At 39.0% G+C, this 20,495-nt stretch overlaps 1 protein-coding gene across 10 annotated transcripts in view; it reads left to right on the top strand.

Annotated features, from left to right (window-relative positions):
* The window catches only part of Mctp1 (multiple C2 and transmembrane domain containing 1), a 539,183-nt gene extending 519,095 nt beyond the window's left edge, over nucleotides 1-20,088 (top strand). For all 10 annotated transcript variants that reach the window (XM_063245361.1, XM_063245358.1, XM_063245362.1 and 7 more), the window contains 4 exons: nucleotides 10,892-11,001; nucleotides 14,672-14,781; nucleotides 16,991-17,088; nucleotides 18,118-20,088. In XM_063245361.1, the coding sequence (XP_063101431.1) occupies nucleotides 10,892-11,001; nucleotides 14,672-14,781; nucleotides 16,991-17,088; nucleotides 18,118-18,189 (390 nt within the window). In that variant the 3' untranslated portion in view covers nucleotides 18,190-20,088. The remainder of the gene's footprint in view (nucleotides 1-10,891; nucleotides 11,002-14,671; nucleotides 14,782-16,990; nucleotides 17,089-18,117) is intronic.
* The last annotated feature ends 407 nt before the right edge of the window (nucleotides 20,089-20,495 follow it).

The raw sequence follows: 20,495 nt of genomic DNA, 5'->3' as shown, positions 1-20,495 counted from the left end.
AAATGAGAGAGAAAAGCTCAGAAGGGTGGAGCAAATCATTTTTCCCTAATGTTAATCTCCCACATTTGGCAGATTCAAGTCAGACCATAAACAGGACTTCAACATTGCTTTTTCCCCAAATTGTTCTTAAGACTCCCCCCCAGCAAATATCATGTTCTCAGAATTCTGAAAACTTACAGCAAACAAACAAATCATGGAAATTAAAGAGCAATAAAACTGTTGTTGGCTTCACATAAAAAAAATTATACAGTATTTAAATGGCGATTATTTCCAGAAACTTGGCAATTGTAACCATACAGATGATGAAAGTGATTCCAGTGACAGTCCATCTTTGTGTAGAAAGGAAATACCAGTAAGTGTTTGAAAAATGGATTATTAAGGACCTGGGTTTGCTGAAGGTGGCTCATATGTTCTGTTTGCTAACACAGCATCTTGTTGGGGAGGGGAGGGTAATAAGTGCAGCTTTTTCCCTACCCAAGATTATTTTCACTGCAGATCTTGAGGGCAGGAAATAAAAAACAGCTAATGGTTCATGGGGCATGTGGAATTAGTTTAAGCAAAGCTGAACCCCGGTCCTGCTGACTGCCTCCTCTTTCCTGTGCTGTTTTGTCTGTGCCGGCCTGAGAATATGTCAACAAATCTCTTTTAAGCTCAGATGGGAGAAGGAATGGGATTCTCTCTCTTTCTGTAAGGGAATAATTTGCAACAGATGTGTTTTCTTAAGAAAGGTACAAGTTTGTCTTGTAAAGTATTTGTAAAGAAAAATAGCCCCCACATTTCATAAAGTAATTCTTCCTCAGTTTTGGAGATGCCACAGAAAATGTTGTTTTTATAATACTAATAGGATTGTTTTCTCTCTCACACAATTTAATTATAACTCAAGATTAGTTTGGGGAAAGAGTTAAGCTTAAATATCAAGCCACGTACTGAAAAAACACATCTGACATGACAGCGTTTTGACAGTGACTTGAAAGACGCCCAATTTGAATCTAAGACATTGGTTATAGGACCAGGGACTCCTTTTTAACCAGTAATGGCATTTTAGCTTCACTGAGCCTCAGTTTCCCTATTTATAACATGGGGAAACCACTTGCTCCTTCCATTTCAAGGGAAAATATAAACTAAAATGCTATATAAATCATAAATACTAGTAAGGTAAATAACTTCCCAGATTTCAGGAAAAAAATGTTGAGAGCCCCACACACCACGGATATGTCTTTTCTTTTTTCATATTAGAAAGAATATTTCTTTGATTGAACACTGTACTAATGAGCCAAGGATATAGCTCACTGGTCCAGTACCTGCTCGGCACACACAAGCCCCCGAGTTCAATCCCATGCACCACAGATAAACAAAAGCTACACCAGAGAGTAGATTGGCAACAGAGCCTACGCAGTGGAAGGTTAAACATCTCTGGCCCTGTTCCAGCCACGAGGCTGTTGCAGACCAAGTCACTGCCTGTGATGGGACCTTTTCCTTGCATAAGCACTGACAGATGCAGTCACATGATCCGTATGCATGCTAAACGGTGTGTGTGTGTTACATGAGTGTGACCAGCAGCCTGTGGAGGACACGGAACTCTCAGTAGGGGAGGAATATTGTGAACGGATGAACTTTCTACTCGGATGCATTTTTCAAAGCTGTTCCTCAGGTGAGAGCAAGTGCAGCTGGAGGTGTTAAAGCCGAGCTTAGAGAAGTGTGAAGTAGGGTTTCTGGCAAGGGGTCTTGGGTTTGCTCAAGTAGGAAATGAGATAAATTCCTGTCACCCTATTTGTAAGGATAAAATGATACATACATACGACAAGACACAGGCATAAAATAACCTTCCCAAATCTTATCATCTCTAAGAGAAAATTTTGTCATCTATTGAAATTTAGTAAAGATTAACATTTGAAAGTTTCACAGTATTTACTCTTTGCTTGTCGTAATATTTCCTTTTTAGCCTCTTTGTGTACCATTACCATCAACGGCTAAAAGTCACTGAGTTCTGTCTTTGTCATAGATGTTTGGGGAGACAGCTTTCAACAGGTTAAATTAATTTAAGTTTATAGCCCTAAAAAGAAACATTCTGTTATTCCCATTTTACAGATGAAGAAGTCAGATTGCTCAAAAAAGCTACCAAAATGACAGAGGTAACATTTAAACTATGCTTAACAACACAGAGCAATTCAGAAATCTAATCATCTTTAACCAAGACACTGTTCATCTAGAATATAAAGTACTGGAAGGGATCACGAGCGGCGGGAAGACAGAGGGAAGGGGGCTGTGTCGTGTGTGTGTGTGCCTACTTCCCATAAAGGCTGTAATCATTGCATGCGGCAAACACGGGCGAATAATTTTTAAAATAGAATTCTAAAATACCCGCAGCCTTTTTCAGCTCTAATTGCCCTCCTAGCTCTGCCTGTGAATTTCAGCCGTATGTAAATGTACGTATAAAAATGAAACAAACTGGAAGTGGTGGCACACCTGTCATCTCAGCACTGTGGCAGCCAAAGCAGGACAATCACGGTGAGCTCCTGGTCAGACTGGGCTACCTGTAGAGTTCAAGGCCAGCCTGGACTGCGTAGTGAGACCCTGTCTCAAAAAAACAAAGCAAACAAAACAGAAAATGAAACAAACTATTTCAAAGAGGTTTTGAAAAAATGCAAATGCCCAGGGACAGTGGCAGACTTACAGTCCCCAACTAGGGAGGCTAAAGCAGAAGGGTTCAAGTTCAAATCCCCTGTGCATGACTTAATAAGACCCTAATTTTCAAAAGGGCTGATGTTGTTCAGTGGGATCCAGCTCAGTAGTAGCCCTCCCCCACCCATTTACATAGTTTTCACTAGAAATTGAGATAAGGAAAACCTAGCCCAGCATTTCCTATTTGGATTCAAAAACAATCCCGATGTTCCTGTGACTAAAATCACAGAAAGAGAACAGCAGTTCCCACCACAGCAGTGTCCGCAAATGAGCTTCCAAAGACTCAGGGACAGAAGCTCCTGCTCCCCGCTTGCCGCCTTCTCAGTGAAATGTGGGAGCCAAGGGGATTTCAGGGCACACCTTAGTTAACTTTTCTTTTCCAGTTCGGTCCAAAGACTGGCAAGGACTTGGTCCAGGCCACTGTCCTCCCTGTGTTTTCACATTTTCGAAACCTTTCCCTCCTCTGTTCATTCAGACTTTTCAGAAAAACCTACAGAAGACACAGATTCTTATCTCAGCCCTCCTGGGAGAAAGTGGCCATGTTATTTTTCTCCCTGGTTATTTGGGAACAGCAGCCTCACGGTCGTGTTTGGCTTCTGTCCAGGGTGGCCCTGAGCAAGGCCTCCTGGGAGGGGGTGAAAGGCAGGATTTGTGGGGACAAGAGCTCCAGGCAGTAATCTCCAAGGTCCCTCTCTAGAAGGTGTACTTCCAGCTGGCTGGCAAAGACAGGAATCAAAGTCCTCACCTTTTAAGAACTTTCATGTATTTGGAGGGTGTTTAGAAGGGAGTTCGTACATCATCAGGACTAGGGGGATTTGTGATCCCTTAGGGCTGACGAGAGTAGGAAGCTGCGTTCCAGGGCGCCTCACCCGTTAGGTACGCACATCCCGGCCACCTCCGGTAAGGCCTTCCCAGGTACCAGAACATACTTTATGTACAGCCTTTCTTTCACAAATGGTAATTTTTGTTTAACTAGAGGTCAACATAGTTATGAAGCTTCATTTTTGCCTTGACATTTGTCATTTGGTTTCTGATCCAAGACTCTTCCTTTTTTCTCGTATTTGCCCCAATATTTGCTTTTCTTTCCTCCGTCCCTTTCTTGCTTTCCTTCCTCTGTCCCTTCCTTTCTTTTCCTCTCCCTCCTCTCTCTGTCTGTCTCTCTATCACTGTCACTGTCTCTGTCTCCTTCCCGCCCTCCATGTCTTAACTCTGTCTTTCATTATAATCATCCTGCATTCCAGCACCCCAGAGAGCTGACTGCCTTGCTTGCTTCTTTTTCTTTTCTTTCTTCTCTTTCTTTTTTCCCTTCCCTTCCTCTCAATACTGAGATGGAACCAGAACCTTCACCCTGAGCTACATTCCCAGCCCTTTGCTTGTTTGTTTTTTATTTTATTTTGAAACAGCACCTAACTAGGTCACCAAGTGGCCTAGGCTGGGCTCCAACTTGTAATCTTCCTGCCCAGCCTCCCAGAGTGCTAGGGTTACAGACATGCTCTGCCACAGTGGCTTTAGCTGATAATTTTTAACACTTGTTTTTGTAGTGTCTGACCTAGGAGATATTTCTGTCCAAATTCTTACTACTTTCCAGTCATCGTCAAAGTAACCCACAAATGTGTAACAATGCTTTTATAATCTGCATTGTAGAAAGTGAGCGCTGAAAAGTGTGGGGCAGTCTTGGAACAGAGGAGGTAAAAATGTTAAGACCAGGCAAATGTTCATGCTAGAGAAAAAGTAAACTCAAAACCTCTGCCATGTTAGATATCTCTGTAATATTGAATTTTTTTTTTTGTTTTGTTTTTTCCTTTTTATTGGTACCGGGGATCAAACTCAGGACTGCCTGCTTGCAAGGCAGGCACTTATGCCACTGAGCTAAATCCCCAGCCCCATCTCTGTAACATTGTAAAGATACTGCCGTCACTGACTAAAACAGTATCAGACAGGTTAACACCAAGTTGTCTGGAGCAAAGCTAACTATGAATTAAAGGTTTCACAGAGTTGAGAATCCCCTCTAAGGGTTCAAGTTTTTGTTTTTAATATGAGCTACAATGAATGAAATAATTTGAATCCTTTTATACTAGAGAGTTGTATTCATAATTTTACCACTACTGCTGCTGCTGTTACTAGTACACTACTACTACTACGAGACTTCTACTACTTACAAAAATGCCTAGTTCTGCCAGACATTGCAGTAGGTGCTTTGTGTATGTACGGTCTTCAAGCCATGCATTCCAGCTGAGGAGGCTAGGCAGTTGAGGCAGGAGAATTGCACATTTGAACTTAGCTTGTACAACTTGGTGAATTAGCGAGACACTGTCTCAGAATTAAAACCCAAAATGGACTTGGGGTTACAGTCAGAGTGAAGGCCCTGGGCTCACTCCCCAGTGTTAAAAAAGAGAAAAGGTATGTATTATCACGTTTAATGTGATTCTTCTTATAATCCCGACATATAGATATTTTAAGAATATGAGAAAAACAGACTTTTTTTACATGGTGTCCATGTATCCTTGTAACCGTAACTATCTCTCCAAATACTTCCCTGTCTCAGTGGAGGAATCCTGTTTTTAAGGCTAGTATCAGGAAAAGAGCCAGGCACCAAGTCAACTGGCTAAGATTTGATAGAGTAAGAACTAAGACACTTAGATGAGATTCAGTAGCCAAGGGATTCTGCGAGCTGCCAAGTTGCTCTCTGTGAGAATCTCAGTATTCTAGATTTCAAGCTGAAATGTAGTTTGCTATATCTGAAAAAGATTGACTGCCGGCTTCTCTTCTCTATGTGTCTATATCCACTCTGTCACATAGGTTAGAAGTACAGGAGTCACACTTTACCGAAAGGACTAAAAAAACTGACAGACCCAAACCACCTTTAGCATAAAAGAATCATAGTGATATAAACATATTCCAAGTACAGCTGTAGATTTCATTCTGTTTGAAGCTAAATGTGTCCACAGAATATAAATCCTAATTTGTCTAATTGTGCCTCCACAAATATCAAGTTTATCGATGAACTTTAGCCAGAAATTATACAGCGAGACTTTCACAGGACAAACAAAGTTATGATCAAGCCTAGCTCTTTGAGGTAGAAGGTATCTCAATGCTGGCTACTTCCTCCAGGGGGAAAAATGAGACCATATGTCCTGGTTTATTAGCACAGTTCCATTTAATCTTTGTTATCTGGGCATAAGATTTAGCAGCTCCTCCCTTTTGTTCTGAAGGTATTCTTTCAAACCTAGAGGGGAAAGAATTTTTAATAGTAATATTGGAGCTAACCTGTTGTATAAACCTGCTGACTGTGATCCCATAGAGCACAGGTGTTCAACAGATCTGCGTTCTGTGTCAGCAGGATTGACAGTGACCACTTTGGCAGGCTCCCTAAATGCACTAATGACTGAGGCAAGATGCAGCCCAGCATGAGTAACCAGCCCCAGAATACACATCCCTGGTGCCCACCACTTTGGCTCCTTGCTCCATTCAGAACAGAGTCAATGAAAAGGGGCATCTGTCATTTTGGCCCAGAAGGTAATGAACAGGATTCTTCAACTATGTGAGGTACTTCCATTGATGCGGTAGGTCTTCTGATTCTCCTAAATATCTCAGTGCTAGGAAGTAGTTGCTTCTTTGGAAGAATCTAGTTAACTACGTGCTATGATAGGTGGTATTAAAATAGCCAAGTATTAGAGAACCACTGTAATTTAAGGTTTGTAGTTACTGATACTTTTCAGACTATGTAAAATCTAGTGTTTTTTAAAAACTGCACAGAATCATTACAGATAGTTGTGTGATACAAGTCAGATGTTCTCAGATTTATAGCAATAGCTGTTTTTATGAGGAATGTTTTTACATCTTCAAAAGAAATCTTAATAATGCATTTTTAAGAAAACCAGTGTCACTACCAAACCTTTGGATGATTAACTGCCCTATGGTATTTCTTTCATACAAGCTGGTTTATAAAGGAAAGCAAATATGACAATAAAAGAAATGTACCAATTTATTCTTTACTAATAAAGTATTGAACATTAGGGGGAAAGTATGAAATATTGGAATGCAACACAGAGCAATTCCATTACCCATTGCAGTTTTGGGTCATATACTGTATATAAGAAGTAATTGCTTCATTGGTTGGAGACCACAGTGGAGGAATACAGCAGCTGATGAAAGAGATTTTAAAATAAAAATTTTACCCCAAAGCCTCTACTTTCTAAAACTTCGTCAACATTCTAGACAGACCACCTTATTTTATCCTCTGGATCAGGGATAAGGGAGTGACAGCGGGCTAGGAATGCAAGAGAAACAAAGACAATTTAAAGTAAGCTTGATTTTTACAGAATATTAACCAATTATCATTTATGAACCCTGATATTTTTAAGTACTTACTAAAAATTACCTGCGTAGATTTCTTAAATGACATTCTGTGAATGAAGTTCCCATATTTAATATTTATGTACCACACTGTTGACCTTAAAGCTGGTTGTTTACATTGTGTCCTTTTACCTTCAAATCAAGGATTTCATTTTTTACTGAAGATGTCAGCTGCATGATGAGCCTCAAGGTTAGCTAGAGCTGTCTACAAGTTCACAAATACTTTCAAATCTTTTTTTGTTCTTTATGCCACTGAGATTTTGGGGAAGATCTGAAACTTTCCTGGATCGAATTGAAAGAACAGATTATCATGGAGAGAACAGACTCAGAAGTTGGCCAGTTACATTCCCAGTCCAAGGTCTGTCAGTTTTTCCAAGCCTCAGTTTCTCCTCTTGTGTAGGGGAGAAAAAATTATAGGATGATCATGAGGATAAGATGGGCTATGTGAAAAGCACTTCATTTTTATTTCTATTTTACTTCTTTCTAAAACTTAAGATAGCTTATTAAAATGCACACAAGTGCTGGGTGTGGTGGTACGCACCTGTAAATCTGGCTCTCAGGAGGCTGAGGTACAAGGATTGCCATGAGTTCAAGGCGAGCCTGGGTTATATGGTGAGTTCAAGGTCAGCCCATCTTATCTCAAAGAAACTAAGCACATCTTATCACAAAAGAATTTAAATACATTAAGAAAAAATAGATTAAAAGTGCAACCATCATCAATAAGTTTTAACACACATTTCTTTTGTCCATCTTCCTTTAATAATAGGGGAAATTCCCCATATGACGAAAATATTTCTGACATATTAATTGCTGATATATTAATTGTTGATGTATTAATTCTGATATACTAATTCTAGAATATTACTTGGCATCTTACTGGATGGTGTGAAGAAGAACTTCCATTATCTGGATATTTTGATATATTCCTTTTTTTTTGTCAGTCTGGCCACTTAAAATGTTAGAATTATATTATATATCACATTTACTTTCCACTCTTTATCCCTATGGTTCATCAATACTTTTGTTGTCATTGCTCTCTAAATATTTTCTGATTTCATAATTGATCCAATTTAAGCATGTTAATATTTTATTATTATGAGAAAAACAGCAATGGAAGTTTTTCAGATGTTTATTGACTATAATTGGAATATTATCTCATTTGTCCTATTTGTGCAATCTTTTCCCCTTTATAAATTTTTTTCTGGTGTGGATTGAAGCCTGTGGGTCACACATGCTATACTCCCAGCCCCGGTCTTTAAAGTTGATGATGATGTTTGACAGAAAGTTTTTAATTTTATAACTATTGCTATCAAGCATTTCTTTTGTGATTTACTGCTTGAAAGTTTAGCAAGTTCTCTTTTGTCCAAGATTAGTAAATATCTTACCTTTATTGTCCTGTTATAATTTCTTTCTTTTTTCTTTTTCTTTCTTTCTTTCTTTCTTTCTCTTTCTTTCTTTCTCTCTCTCTCTCTCTCTCTCTCTCTCTCTCTCTCTCTCTCTCTCTCTCTCTTTCTTTCCTTTTTCTTTAGCTTTAAAAATTAACTTAGAATGAACAGGGCCTGAGCCATCATGATGATGTATCCTTTAGATAACTGCTTCTCGGTGCCTGCATCTCACTTTAGCAAAGTACCTGGCCCACCAAATGTCTTCTCAATGTTTCTTTCACAAAAATGTCTTGGACTGACTGAGAACGCAGCTCAGTGGTAGAGCACTTGCCTAGCATGACGGGCGTCTCAGCTTCAACTCCCAGCACTGAAAATAATACATTTATAAAAAATAACTTTGGTAGTAATTACTCATTTAATTTTTTCAGACAAATTATAGAAACACTTTATCAAATTCTCCCCATTTCAGTACACTAAGAATATTAAAATCTGATTGCATTATATTTGACCAAAAAATTTTTTAATAGTCAATACTGTGATATGTAAAAATGATCTCTATATTTTTATATAGATTGTTACACATTTCTTGTTAGGGTTATGCCTAAGTATTTTATATTCTGTTTTAGGGAAAGAAATATTTTCACATAATTTTGACCTAGGAAGATCTTATTGTTACTGGACTTGCACTGTATGACTAACATGCTTTGATGTAGTTCTTTTTCTTTTTCTCTTTGTGGTGCTGGGGTTTGAACCCCATGCCTGCCTCTGCTGAGCATATGCTTTACTACTGATCTACATCCTGAGCCTCCAGTTTGTTTTGTCATATACATATAAGTCATTTATAAGAATATTTCACCTCATAGTTGTAAATGAACTTAAGTGGTGCTTGACATGAGAATTAGAAGGGCCGTCAGACCCACTTGGTACTTACAAAAGGAAGTGGCTGGAGCCACTAGATATTCCTTTTTATTTCAAAGTGCAGAACTGCATAGGTGCAATTAAAACATTTTGTTTTATTAAATGGAGAAGAAAAGAAATTGATGCATGCGGGTCCACCAAGGCGAGGGTGACTTTGGAAGGTAGTTGGGAATGCTGTCTCCCACACTGTTATATATGTCTTCTGGACCTTATTGTCTGACAATCTGTTTTGGCGTAAGCAGGATGAATACCACATTTGATCTTAGCCAAAAGGCCGAGAAGTAATAAGCAAGATGAATAATGTAGACAGTGTCTCTTACGGGAATTAAATTTAAAATGGAAGTGTAAGTAACTGGTATCTACACTAAAGATCAAGTTATGAAATTGGCCTTCGTGCTCATGGTCCCTGTGTACCGTGTTGTCCTTGGAGGACGCACGCACACCTGTGATTCTCTTACCCTCTGTTTCCGTGTGGCAGGGTGCCAGCCCTGGCCAAGTGTTCCTGGTGTAAAGTGCTTTCAACTCTTCTGAAATGAAAGTCAGTATGTAAATGTGCAACATGACATTATTATTCTAGCTTCCTGGCTGCTTTCAGCAAGCACCGACTGCCACATGAGGTCTCAAGTGTTCTGGCATAATATGCAAGTGTTCAAAAGAAGTTAAAAGTAATGAAATTGGATCTACATTTCCATAATATTCAAGCTGGCATAGAGGAATAGAGTCATGGAATGAGGGTTGGATGGTCTCCACCAAACAGCCTAGATTTGTGCCTGTGATGCCAGGCTACTAAGCAGAATTTTCAATCGTGAAAGGCCACCACTATTTCTTTCCTCTGGATCTAAAATTACAAAATATGCACATTTGCCCTAGGCTCACACCACCCTGAGAGAGAGATTTATGCTCAATCCCTACCCATCCACCCACCCATTCCCTGGAGCACAGTATCTTGCTAGAATTCTGCATAAGATGCATTAAGTAAGAGAAGGGGGTCTTAGTTAGTGCCATGACTGATTGCATATGCTACTTTATAACATGGAAGAGTATTATTTTTAAGTGTGGGGGATCAAGCTTAGTGTGTGATCTAAAAAGTGTCCCCATAATTAATTTCAGTTGCCTTTGTCATTTTTTGCCATTTTCATTGCTCTCATGTCTTGTTGTTTGCACCTAAGCATTTTCTGCTGATGACATGGAGCCACCATCAGACTTAGGTCTGCGGGTGGTCAAGAAACGGTGTGCTAAATAGTCCTGGTAGGTCCTGGGTCAGATCCTTTCGCTCTCTCAAACCCAGCACCCCCACTCACAGTTTCTGGTCATCAGGGCTGAAGCAATAGAATTTGAGGCTGCTGCACTGCAGCCATTTTTATAAGTCACATAGTTCCATGATGCTGGATTTCTGCCCTCCTCAACCCATACTACCAGCTCTGTGTATAGGTACACAAGATAAGTGATTATTTGAAGCTGAAAATACAAAGGAGGACTAACCCAAAGAATTCAGGCACTAAAGAACATCTTTTACTCATACAGAATTTCCTCTTGTTGTTGCATTTCAGGACAGTGAAAAGAAGGGATTTATCAATAAAATCTATGCCATCCAGGAGGTATGTGTCAGTGTCCAGAACATCCTAGATGAAGTGGCTTCCTTTGGCGAAAGGATAAAGAAGTGAGTGACGGTGGCACGTGGGACCAGGCCTTCTGTGGGGCAGGGTGTCCATTTGTTTCTCAGAGGTGAAACGCCACATTCCGTCTGGCAGGGCAGAGTCTCTCTGGGTGATCTATTGCTCAGCCTCATCATTATTTACTTGGTTTCTGCCAGTCTTTGGTGTTATGAAAGTTCTGTCAATTTCTTCCCTGAAATTCAGAACATATTGGTTGGAAAGAAGTCATACTTGTAGCTTTGAAGAAATAACACCGTCCTAAATTTTAGCACATTTTTTTATAGTGAAAGACTTTGTTCTTAAATGGAATATGAAATCATAGAAAAAATTGAATCCAAACTACATGAAGATTTCAGGTAATCAAGACACCTGCGTTGTGTTATTGGACTCTTTATAATTCTCATGCAGTGGTTCTAAACATTTAAAAAAATTCTATTATGCAATAACATGCTACAAAAACTGTTTATGTTCTTTCAAATTCAATAGTTGATATCGTAGTTACCAATAATGTTTTGTAATTTAGAAACTCATAGATTATAATAAAGAAATTGAATCCCTTTTATACTTAACTTTTAAATAAACATAGCTTCAGTGAGACTTAATGTAAAATCAAGAAACTGACATTTCCATACTGTTTTATTTTGAATAATTGAGTTTACTAATGTATTTTCAAAACTATTTTATATGTATAAAAACAATGAGGTAGACTTACAGAAATTATGAGTTACAGACCTGTCCGATCCCATACTACTATATGATACTTGTCTTTTAAGCAACCGTTAATGATCTAGTCAAGAAAGGCTGCTGTGTCTCTGGATGAGATGTATTTTCCTAGTTTCATATATCTACTCACTGTTTATTATTCATAGCCAAAAGTGCTCTGCAAATTTAGATTCTTGGACATATATAGAATTTGAAAGGAGTAAATTATTTAAACGAAAGGTGTGAGTCATTCATCCGGTGCCTTTCATGTAGCAAGGGATAATGCATTTTATTTCGTATAATTTTTTGTTTAATATATTTCACATACAGATAGGTGCTGAGTTTTCACTTTTCTTGTATTAGACAGAATGGCCTCCCTCTCACACTTGAATGCCCCCAAGCAGCATTCAGTCTCAAGACTTCTAAAGACTCATACCCAAATCTTTTCTCTTTCCTTCTTCCTGTTACTTCTACCTCTGAGGATGTTCTCTTGTCCTGTATACCCTGTCAACTGGAGGCACAGTGTGAAGCCCTAAGTTTGGAGCATTTCCCTACATAGCATTGTCCTTTCTCTGGGGCTCACTGTGTGCTGATAGGTGACAAAAATCTCTCACTTATAGTGGAAGAATCAGGCCAGGCTAGTGAGTGTTTGAGGGAAGAGGCTTCTCTGTGATTCAGGTAGTGGGAGGTCTTCAAACAGATCTGCTGCAGAATATGATGGCCAAGGAAGAATATGACCAGATCACGGAGACGGACCGGCCTTGTTTCTACACAATCGTTGCAGAACTTTCTTGAATTGCAGCTCTTTTCAGAGAAGAGCATAGCTAGATTTAGATTCCAGAATGCAAAGTGTGGAATAGAAAAGGTAAGCTTTTCCTCCTAACATTAGCTCCACAGGAGAGGATTCTTTGCCATTTCTCCTTCCAATAGGAGTAAGCAGGACACAGGGAGCCCTTCAGCGGGGCTGCCCGGAGGAGGAAGGTTTTCCGAGTGCATTGCCAGTGCCCGCACACACCGAGTGCTGTGATGGATGGCTCTGAGTTGAGCCACAGGAGAGCAAGCAGACCCTCAACCTTCTGTTCACTCCACAAGCAGGCAGAGCAAGGGAAGCACAGGTGTCCACCTAGCAAGGGAAGCATGGTCTCCCACCTGCTGACAGTCACAGGGTGCTCACTGCCTGACCAGAGAGGAAAGAAACAAAAACACAAGGACGAAAAGCCAGACTCCGAGGGCTACTGAAAACAGGACAGATTGATCCAAGTTTGGATTGCTTACTAGAAAAATCAGTTTTAGGAAACAAGACACAAAAAGCAAGCTGCATGCCACAAAACTAAGGAACAATGCTAAAGCATTGTGCTAAAGTACTGTATAAGAAAAATACTTAGCCGTTGTACTTTATTGGATCAAAATTGCCCTGGGCAAACCCAGCTCCAAATAATTATAATGCCCATTAATCAGGAGAAATAAAGACACTAACATTTATCTATATCATGCATAATTTCATAGGTTTCTGAACTACCTTTGGAGCCCTTCTGATTGCCTGTACTTGACACTGCTGGGCTTCGTTAGCTCTAATAATAACGCCTTAATTCACACAAATACATTTATCATCATGAGTCTTCCTTCCTTGATACAATAAAAGCTATCCTTATATGAAAAGCAGAAAGTGGAGGGCTGGTGAGATTGACTCACCTATAATCCCATAACAGAATCAAATTAGACTGATTAATCTGACATCACATAACAGAGTCCAGGCTTTGAATGTGCATCTGCCAACTTCTTGACTCTTTTCATTCAAGGGTTATACTAAAAGGCCAGTCAACACTGTATATTAATTCTGCTTTGGTAGCTGAACATTGGGGACATTTCAGAGGATGCCCGTGGATGGTGGTGTATCAAACCCCAGAGGCTCCAGGCAATGTTTTAATTTACTACGCACTTTTTTCCCCCGTAAAAACTTCAGATTCATCACATGTCTTCAACACACAAAGCTTAAAAATGACTGTGCCTTCTGTTTTCCACCTCCCTATAGTGTCTTTTAAAAGTAGCGTACATGATTATTTGGCCTTTTTTTCTTCATTCTTTTTCCCCTTTGTCCCACAAAAATCCCTTCCCATTTCCATATTATCTTTTTTGACTTCCCCTCCTTCTGCCCATGGACCCTGTTTTTGTACTTGTGATTGTGCTGTGTCACTGTCAATGCTGCCTGGCCTCTCTGACCCAGTCCTTCCTATTCTGTCATCAGCAGGCTAGCAATCCTGTAGAGCCGCGTCACAGCTTTCTAGCTCACAGTCCCTTGCTAAGGTTTACCGCACAGCCCCAGTGCCTTCCATGTTCCCCCGTGCTAAGGGGCGGGGAGTAAAATATTGCTGACTCTCTCCATTGCACATGTGTTTTCGTGAAGAAGAGCAATGGTAACAGGTGAAGTTTTCCAGGGCTGTTTTCTTGATTTCCATTTAAAACGTATCTGGGTGGGAAGGGAGAGTTTCTGTACAGAATTCTAAAATTCAGGGCATTTACATAATTGTCAAAGAATTACATCTACAGACAATTAATGGAAGTGTTTTATTTCCATTGTGGGGAATACTGAGAGATGATAGCAGGAGGTTAGCCCCAGGTGCATTTTACTCTGTAAAGATTTAAAGAAAACAAGGCTCAGTAATAGTTTTTGCGTAGAAAAGTAAAAACTTTTTTACTATGTGGGTATTCACTGCTCCGGCAGTGGCATGGTTTTAAACTCTGACCTCAAGGGGGACAATTGGTGGGATTGGTAGCAATACTCTTTCCTGGGCCTTGTGTTCCTGGAGTTGAGATTATACTAACCTATGTCCTCTGATGGTCTCCAGCGACTTCTACTCGGGAAAGCAGAGCGACTGACTGGGTTCCAAGCTAGTCAGAATCACGCTGATTTTAATCTTCGCTTGAAAGGGGTGTGAAATGCTCAGATTGCTGATGTGTTAATTTTCCATTCAGTACTTTCAACTGGACTGTCCCGTTCCTAAGCTGGCTGGCCATTGTGGCCCTCTGTGTGTTCACAGTCATCCTATACTTCATTCCACTGAGATACATTGTCCTTGTCTGGGGTAAGTAAAGCCTTTTTTTTTTTTTTTAAACTGTCTTAGCTGCTAAGAATAAACTGTTTTTAAGGGATGAGTTATATTGTCAGTAGTTCCCTATATTTATGATCATATAGCCTCTGCATGATGAAAGGAGACAGGTCAGTTAAAAATCTCAACAATATAAAGATTTAGGTCTAGCCCCCAAATGCATTTTTCTTATCTGGCACCATAGGTTCCATCATACTATAAACATGTAGTTGTGCAGATTCTTCATATATCAAACTGTAGCTTTGTCTAGATATCGTTCTGATTTATTTACACCACTTATACGCCAACAGAGGCATTTCAACCCATATGGTGCATTTAGAACAATATGCTTTTTTTTGCTGTGGTACTTTATCTTGTGGAAGTGTATGTAAACATGATATTGCACGTGGTCGCCTATTTAAGAGGTCACCTTTAAGATTCAGGTTCGCTGGCACTTACAGGCTCCTCAGAAATCAAAAATCTTGCTTTGTGTGTACAGAGCAAGAATACTCCTACAAAAGTCTACCTAAAGGTGGTTTTTCAGCCCTAATTTGTAATACAATTTTTCTTCTTGCCAATAATTCCTATACACCCAGATGCTATTTAAAAAGTAATCCTTTTCAGCACGCTTTGCTTTTCTAGGTGACATTTTTGGTTTGGAAAGCCTCATTTTATCTTAAACATCTACTAACATATAAATATATAATACAAATCATAAACAAGACTGGGGAGAGGAATTTTCCACTTGTCTCTCCCCTGCAAACACATGCACCTAAGATGGCTAAACCTACACAAAATGCAAGCAACTGAAATGGGCCTTAACTTCAGAAAATACATTTGCACTGAAAGCAGAAAGATTAAAGAAAGTTATTTTAAATCTGTTTTTCCCCCAAGACTTTTTAAAAATATACAGGAATGAAGTGAGTGAAGTTCTTGTGTTTTTAAGCCCTCCAGGTTTAAGATTCCTATTTCCCCTCCTTCTTGGCCCATCTTGTCATCTTGAGTAGGTCCTCGTAGCTTTCATCATCACTTTCATTACCTTTAAGACCCCCAATGCAAAGGGACAAGTGATTTTTTCCCTTAACTAATTTCTATAATTTATAGAAGTTTAATTGACAGTACTTCCCCCATACAAAGGATGAAGCATTTGCCTCATATTCTTGCCTCTTCTGTGATATTTGAAGCAGATGCTGTTTTGCTGAAGGACGTAGGGGAGGGTATCACACAGGTGGATTATTAACTCGCACCTGTCCAGAGTCAACTTGCCTATCCAACACCATGCCATGGACGGCACCCCGCCCCCCAGTTTAGTTCCTCAGCTTCTTAGAGACTGGAGCCGTGGCAGACATCTGGCTACATAACCTGTGGTGGCCTCACTGTCTCTCTGTCTTAAAAGTAATTTTAGAGAATGTGTTTGGGCCTCTTATTCATCAAATGAAATAAAACAGGAACAGTATTGCTTTAGTGGCAGGTGATTGCTGAAATATTATCCTGAAATCTAAGACATAGGTCATACATGGGGAGAGAGAGACCAAAATCAAGATTCCAGAAGTTCATTCTTCGTGAACTCCATGAAGAAAAACCAAGATGCTCTAGTCAAGTTTGGGTAGGGCTCAGTTTTTAACAGTGCGCAATTGATTTTGTGTAATCTTTATTTTTCAAAAGGCTGGTGGCATTTCCGCCCCTTTCAGGTTTGAAAAAAGTCAAGGTCATGTGTCTTCTTAACATTTAGCTTGCTTAAGAGTGTCTTTTGAGGAAGAGGAAACCACTCAATCAGACTCCTTGCTTTGCCAATCTCAATCCTGAAATGTAGGAAGACAAGTTACATCACATTTAGAACACAGAAGCAACGCTTCTAAATACTTTTAACTCTAAGGGGGTCTGGGTAGGGGCAAGATGTTCTTCCTTCCTTTTGGGAAGCCTATTTTGTTTCCCAAATGAAAAGCCTTTCCTGCTGGAAGAGGTTAATAAAATGCCAAGAGAAAATATAAGGCAGCACCTGATCTGGGAGGAGGGAGTTAATGAAGAAATTGCAGTGGGGATGGGGGTGCTATATACCTGGGAGTATTGGCTCATTTAGTCAAGGTTGGGGCAGGGAGCAGACAAACCAGAGCTTCACATCACGCTAACACTTTTGCCAGGGATTTGTTTTCTATAACTTGAAATTTATGGAGATTTCAATAATGTTGACCCGTCACTTTTTTAGGCATCAATAAATTTACAAAAAAGCTTCGGAGTCCGTATGCAATTGATAACAATGAACTACTTGACTTCCTTTCCAGAGTTCCTTCAGATGTACAAGTGGTATGTAGATTTTTTATTATTATCATTGTTGTTAGTATATTATTGTTGGGATGTGCTGTGATGATGCTTTTAACTTTTGTTTCCACTTAATGTCAAATGTTTTGGAAGAGCCTAGTAAAGTTAGTAAAACCTGTGGCAGATTTTACCAGTCAAGAATGTAGCCAATTTGAGGTATTCCCCCAAGAAAATGCTTCCAAAAGAATTAAAGAGTGAATATAGGTTGTACAGAGCAGGGAGAGTCCTGCTCTAAGGTGAGCTAGAGCTTTGAGGGGACCTCATCATGATTTGAAGGGAGAAAATAAAGAATATTAGATGAAATCAAAATGTTTCAGTGGACATGTAAAGAGAAGAAAACTTCCCAGAAGATGCAAATGAGTTTTAAAACTTCAGATTTTAGAGCTGAAGGAAGAGGAAGAAGCTAACTACTTCTTTAAATCCTAAGCCCATCTCAAAAGTTCTTTGAAATCTTTGCAATTAAAGCCTTATTAAAGGCCGGTGATATAGCTCAATGGCATAAGCAACTGCCTGGCAAGCTCGAGGTTCTGAGATTGATTCCAGGTATACACACACACACACACACACACACACACGCCTATTTACCAATAATTTTAAAAGCTCCAAGGTGAGTTGTAACAGTACCTTTTTCCTTCATTTCAATTGAGCTTTTCATTTGATATAGGCATGAGCAGGATGGATGGAGGCTAAGATTGTATTCAATAAATAAACTACAAAGAAACATTAGCCAATCCTTCCAAACAGATTGAGGTGGTTCTTCTTATAATGTACTGTATGACAGTCAGTGAAGATCCCAGGCCAAAGTTCACATCAGGGTACCCTGAAGTTTCTGGCAAGGTTTCCCTTCTAACTGGCGCTCTGTCATTCCATTGTTTTCGGCATCCCAGCTGCAGATCCCAAATAGCCCCTAGAGCGACCACTTTCCCCCCTAGCACTGTCTCATTCCTCTGCTTTTCCTTCCCTTGCCAGAAAGTGGTCACTTGACCAGTCTTTCTCTGAACTCTGTTTAAACAGGTGCAATACCAAGAACTGAAACCAGATCCTTCTCACAGCCCATATAAAAGGAAGAAAAACAATCTTGGCTAGACAGCTCCCAGCACTGAGGAGACCAGCATCTGTTTGAGAAGATAAAAGAAAAAGACTTCAGCCTCCGCAGCATTTCCTTTCTTTTTGCTTTTTATTTATTTTGCCTTTTTATCATGATCGAGAGAATTTGTAAATAGTGTACAAAGGCATATGTCTTTGAAATATTCTTCTATTGTACAGACTCAACTTGATAAAGGTTTAGCTACTGCCGTGTGAAAGATCTGTTAGTGTGGAGAATCATATAACACTGAAAGAACAAATGTTAAGGGTTGTAGAGCTGGAGGACACACTTCTCTAATTGCAAGCGGAAGAACCAGAATATTAGATTAAATGTTCAAATGTGTTCTGATTAAATCTACATAAAAATGTAAATGTCAGTTTGATTTTAAAGTTTTTTTTAAATGTGACTATTTTTTATCTGAAAAGTGATCCATTACAGTTTTCTATGTTTTATACATTTCAAAAAGGAAAAAACAACACAAAACCTGAATAATGGAAAGGATGCATTTCCATTTAACATACATCCTGAAATTCACTCCTGTGCAAATTAATTAGGTATGATAGGCTGCCTTGAAGTACATTCATTCCTTCAAGAGAACCTGACATCTTGTATGGAAAGCTTACAAACCTTCTATCATTCCATCCAAAACCATAAAATCTCTGCAGGACTACACAACGTAAATGCTGCCAGGTTTATAAATTATTGCCTATCTGAATTTTTATATCTACCATGACTTTAATTTATACTGAATTAGAAAATTAGCAACCCAATTCAGTTACCAAAAATACTAGTAAAAGAAACACATTGCTTCTGATGTCAAATTATACCTTTGTGCATCTAAAAATATTTCATACTGAAGCGTTCTCACAGGAAAAAATCCTCTGCTTTCTCATTAGGTTACTGAAGTGCTTTTACACTTCACATACCATGATGTTTGTCATTAGTGTGAATTTTATGTAGAGGAGAATGCGGTGTGCTAAGTGATATGCCAGTGTTTTATTACATTCATTTATGAAAAAAAACTTGATAACATGAATGCATGAAAACCTGTTTTGTAAAATAAATCGTATATGGGGGTTGCCTTTACAAATGTTTCACTATTATAGAATCTGTACTTAAAAACTGCATTCCCATGACTCTTACAGCAGCTTTTGTACCGAAGCCCTTGGTATACTGAGGGGACGTACCTCTGATTTGGTCAGTGAGGATATCTTAATTCTGACTTGGTAGCGGGCTAACATGGGGGAAACTGTTGCAGACAATATTTTTTGCACTACTTTACAAATAAAATACTTGAGATGGGTAAGGGTGGGGATTATGCTGGAAAACACAGAGAAGATGAAAGCAAGAAATATATATTTCACTCTAAAGGAAGATTATTTAATCTCATCAAAGCTGATTTTTAAAGTATTTTTATTTTCAAGATATGTTGTTAAATACTATTTCTTATACTAGAACTATTTTGATCTGTTTATATACTATGCTTGAAAGAATGTCAATTAAATTCCCTTTCTACAGAAAGGCTTTGACCTCAATATACTCTGTTCAGTGCACCATGTTTAAGATGACAGGCTTATATCTGCATACCATCACTGTTTGTTGCTAAAACATATTACTTCATGAAGTTGATATTACTAGAGTTTACTGATGAGATAATTTGTTTGAAGTAACTTTCGATTATGCCTTGTGTGAGATTTATGTTCTGTGCCAACAATGCCTACTCAGATGTCTATAAGCTGATATTCTACAATCTCAGATGTATCTAGTGGGTAGTAACCATTATCAGATGACTACTTCTGTTTGCTTCATTGTACCGCTTCGGATGTTTCGTTAACGGTAATGTTGACTATACCTTCACTACATTAAATACAGAAGAAAATAACCTTTTCTACGTATAAGCAGTGCTACTTTTCTCCTTTGTTTTAGTTGCTAGGGTTGACAGACAAGTGATGAGGGACTGTGTGCATATTCTTATAAAGGACATTTCAAAACTCACATGTAAACAAACAGGGCTTTTCGTGAAATGTCGACTATTATATAAAACTTGATACCTTTGGAGTGGGTGGGTATCCAGTGAAGCTGAAAGACTAGTAAGATGTAGCTTGGGGCAAAAAAAGAATATGCAGGCTAATCATCATTGCTTTTGGAAAATACTATATTCACAGGCTGAAAAGTCTGTGTCTAGTAGACTTTATTTTTAAAAACTATTTCTTTCCTTTTCTCCCACAGATGTACTTTTGTCTTAGTAAGAGCAACCTAATTTGTCTTGGTTTTACAAACATTTTTGATGCTATCTCAAGATATC

The sequence above is a fragment of the Cavia porcellus genome, unplaced genomic scaffold, assembly GCF_034190915.1.
Source record: "Cavia porcellus strain 051 isolate PalLab524CR breed Dunkin Hartley unplaced genomic scaffold, mCavPor4.1 scaffold_2, whole genome shotgun sequence".
NCBI classification, from domain to species: Eukaryota; Metazoa; Chordata; class Mammalia; order Rodentia; family Caviidae; genus Cavia; species Cavia porcellus.
This window is presented reverse-complemented; position numbering and strand designations above follow the sequence as displayed.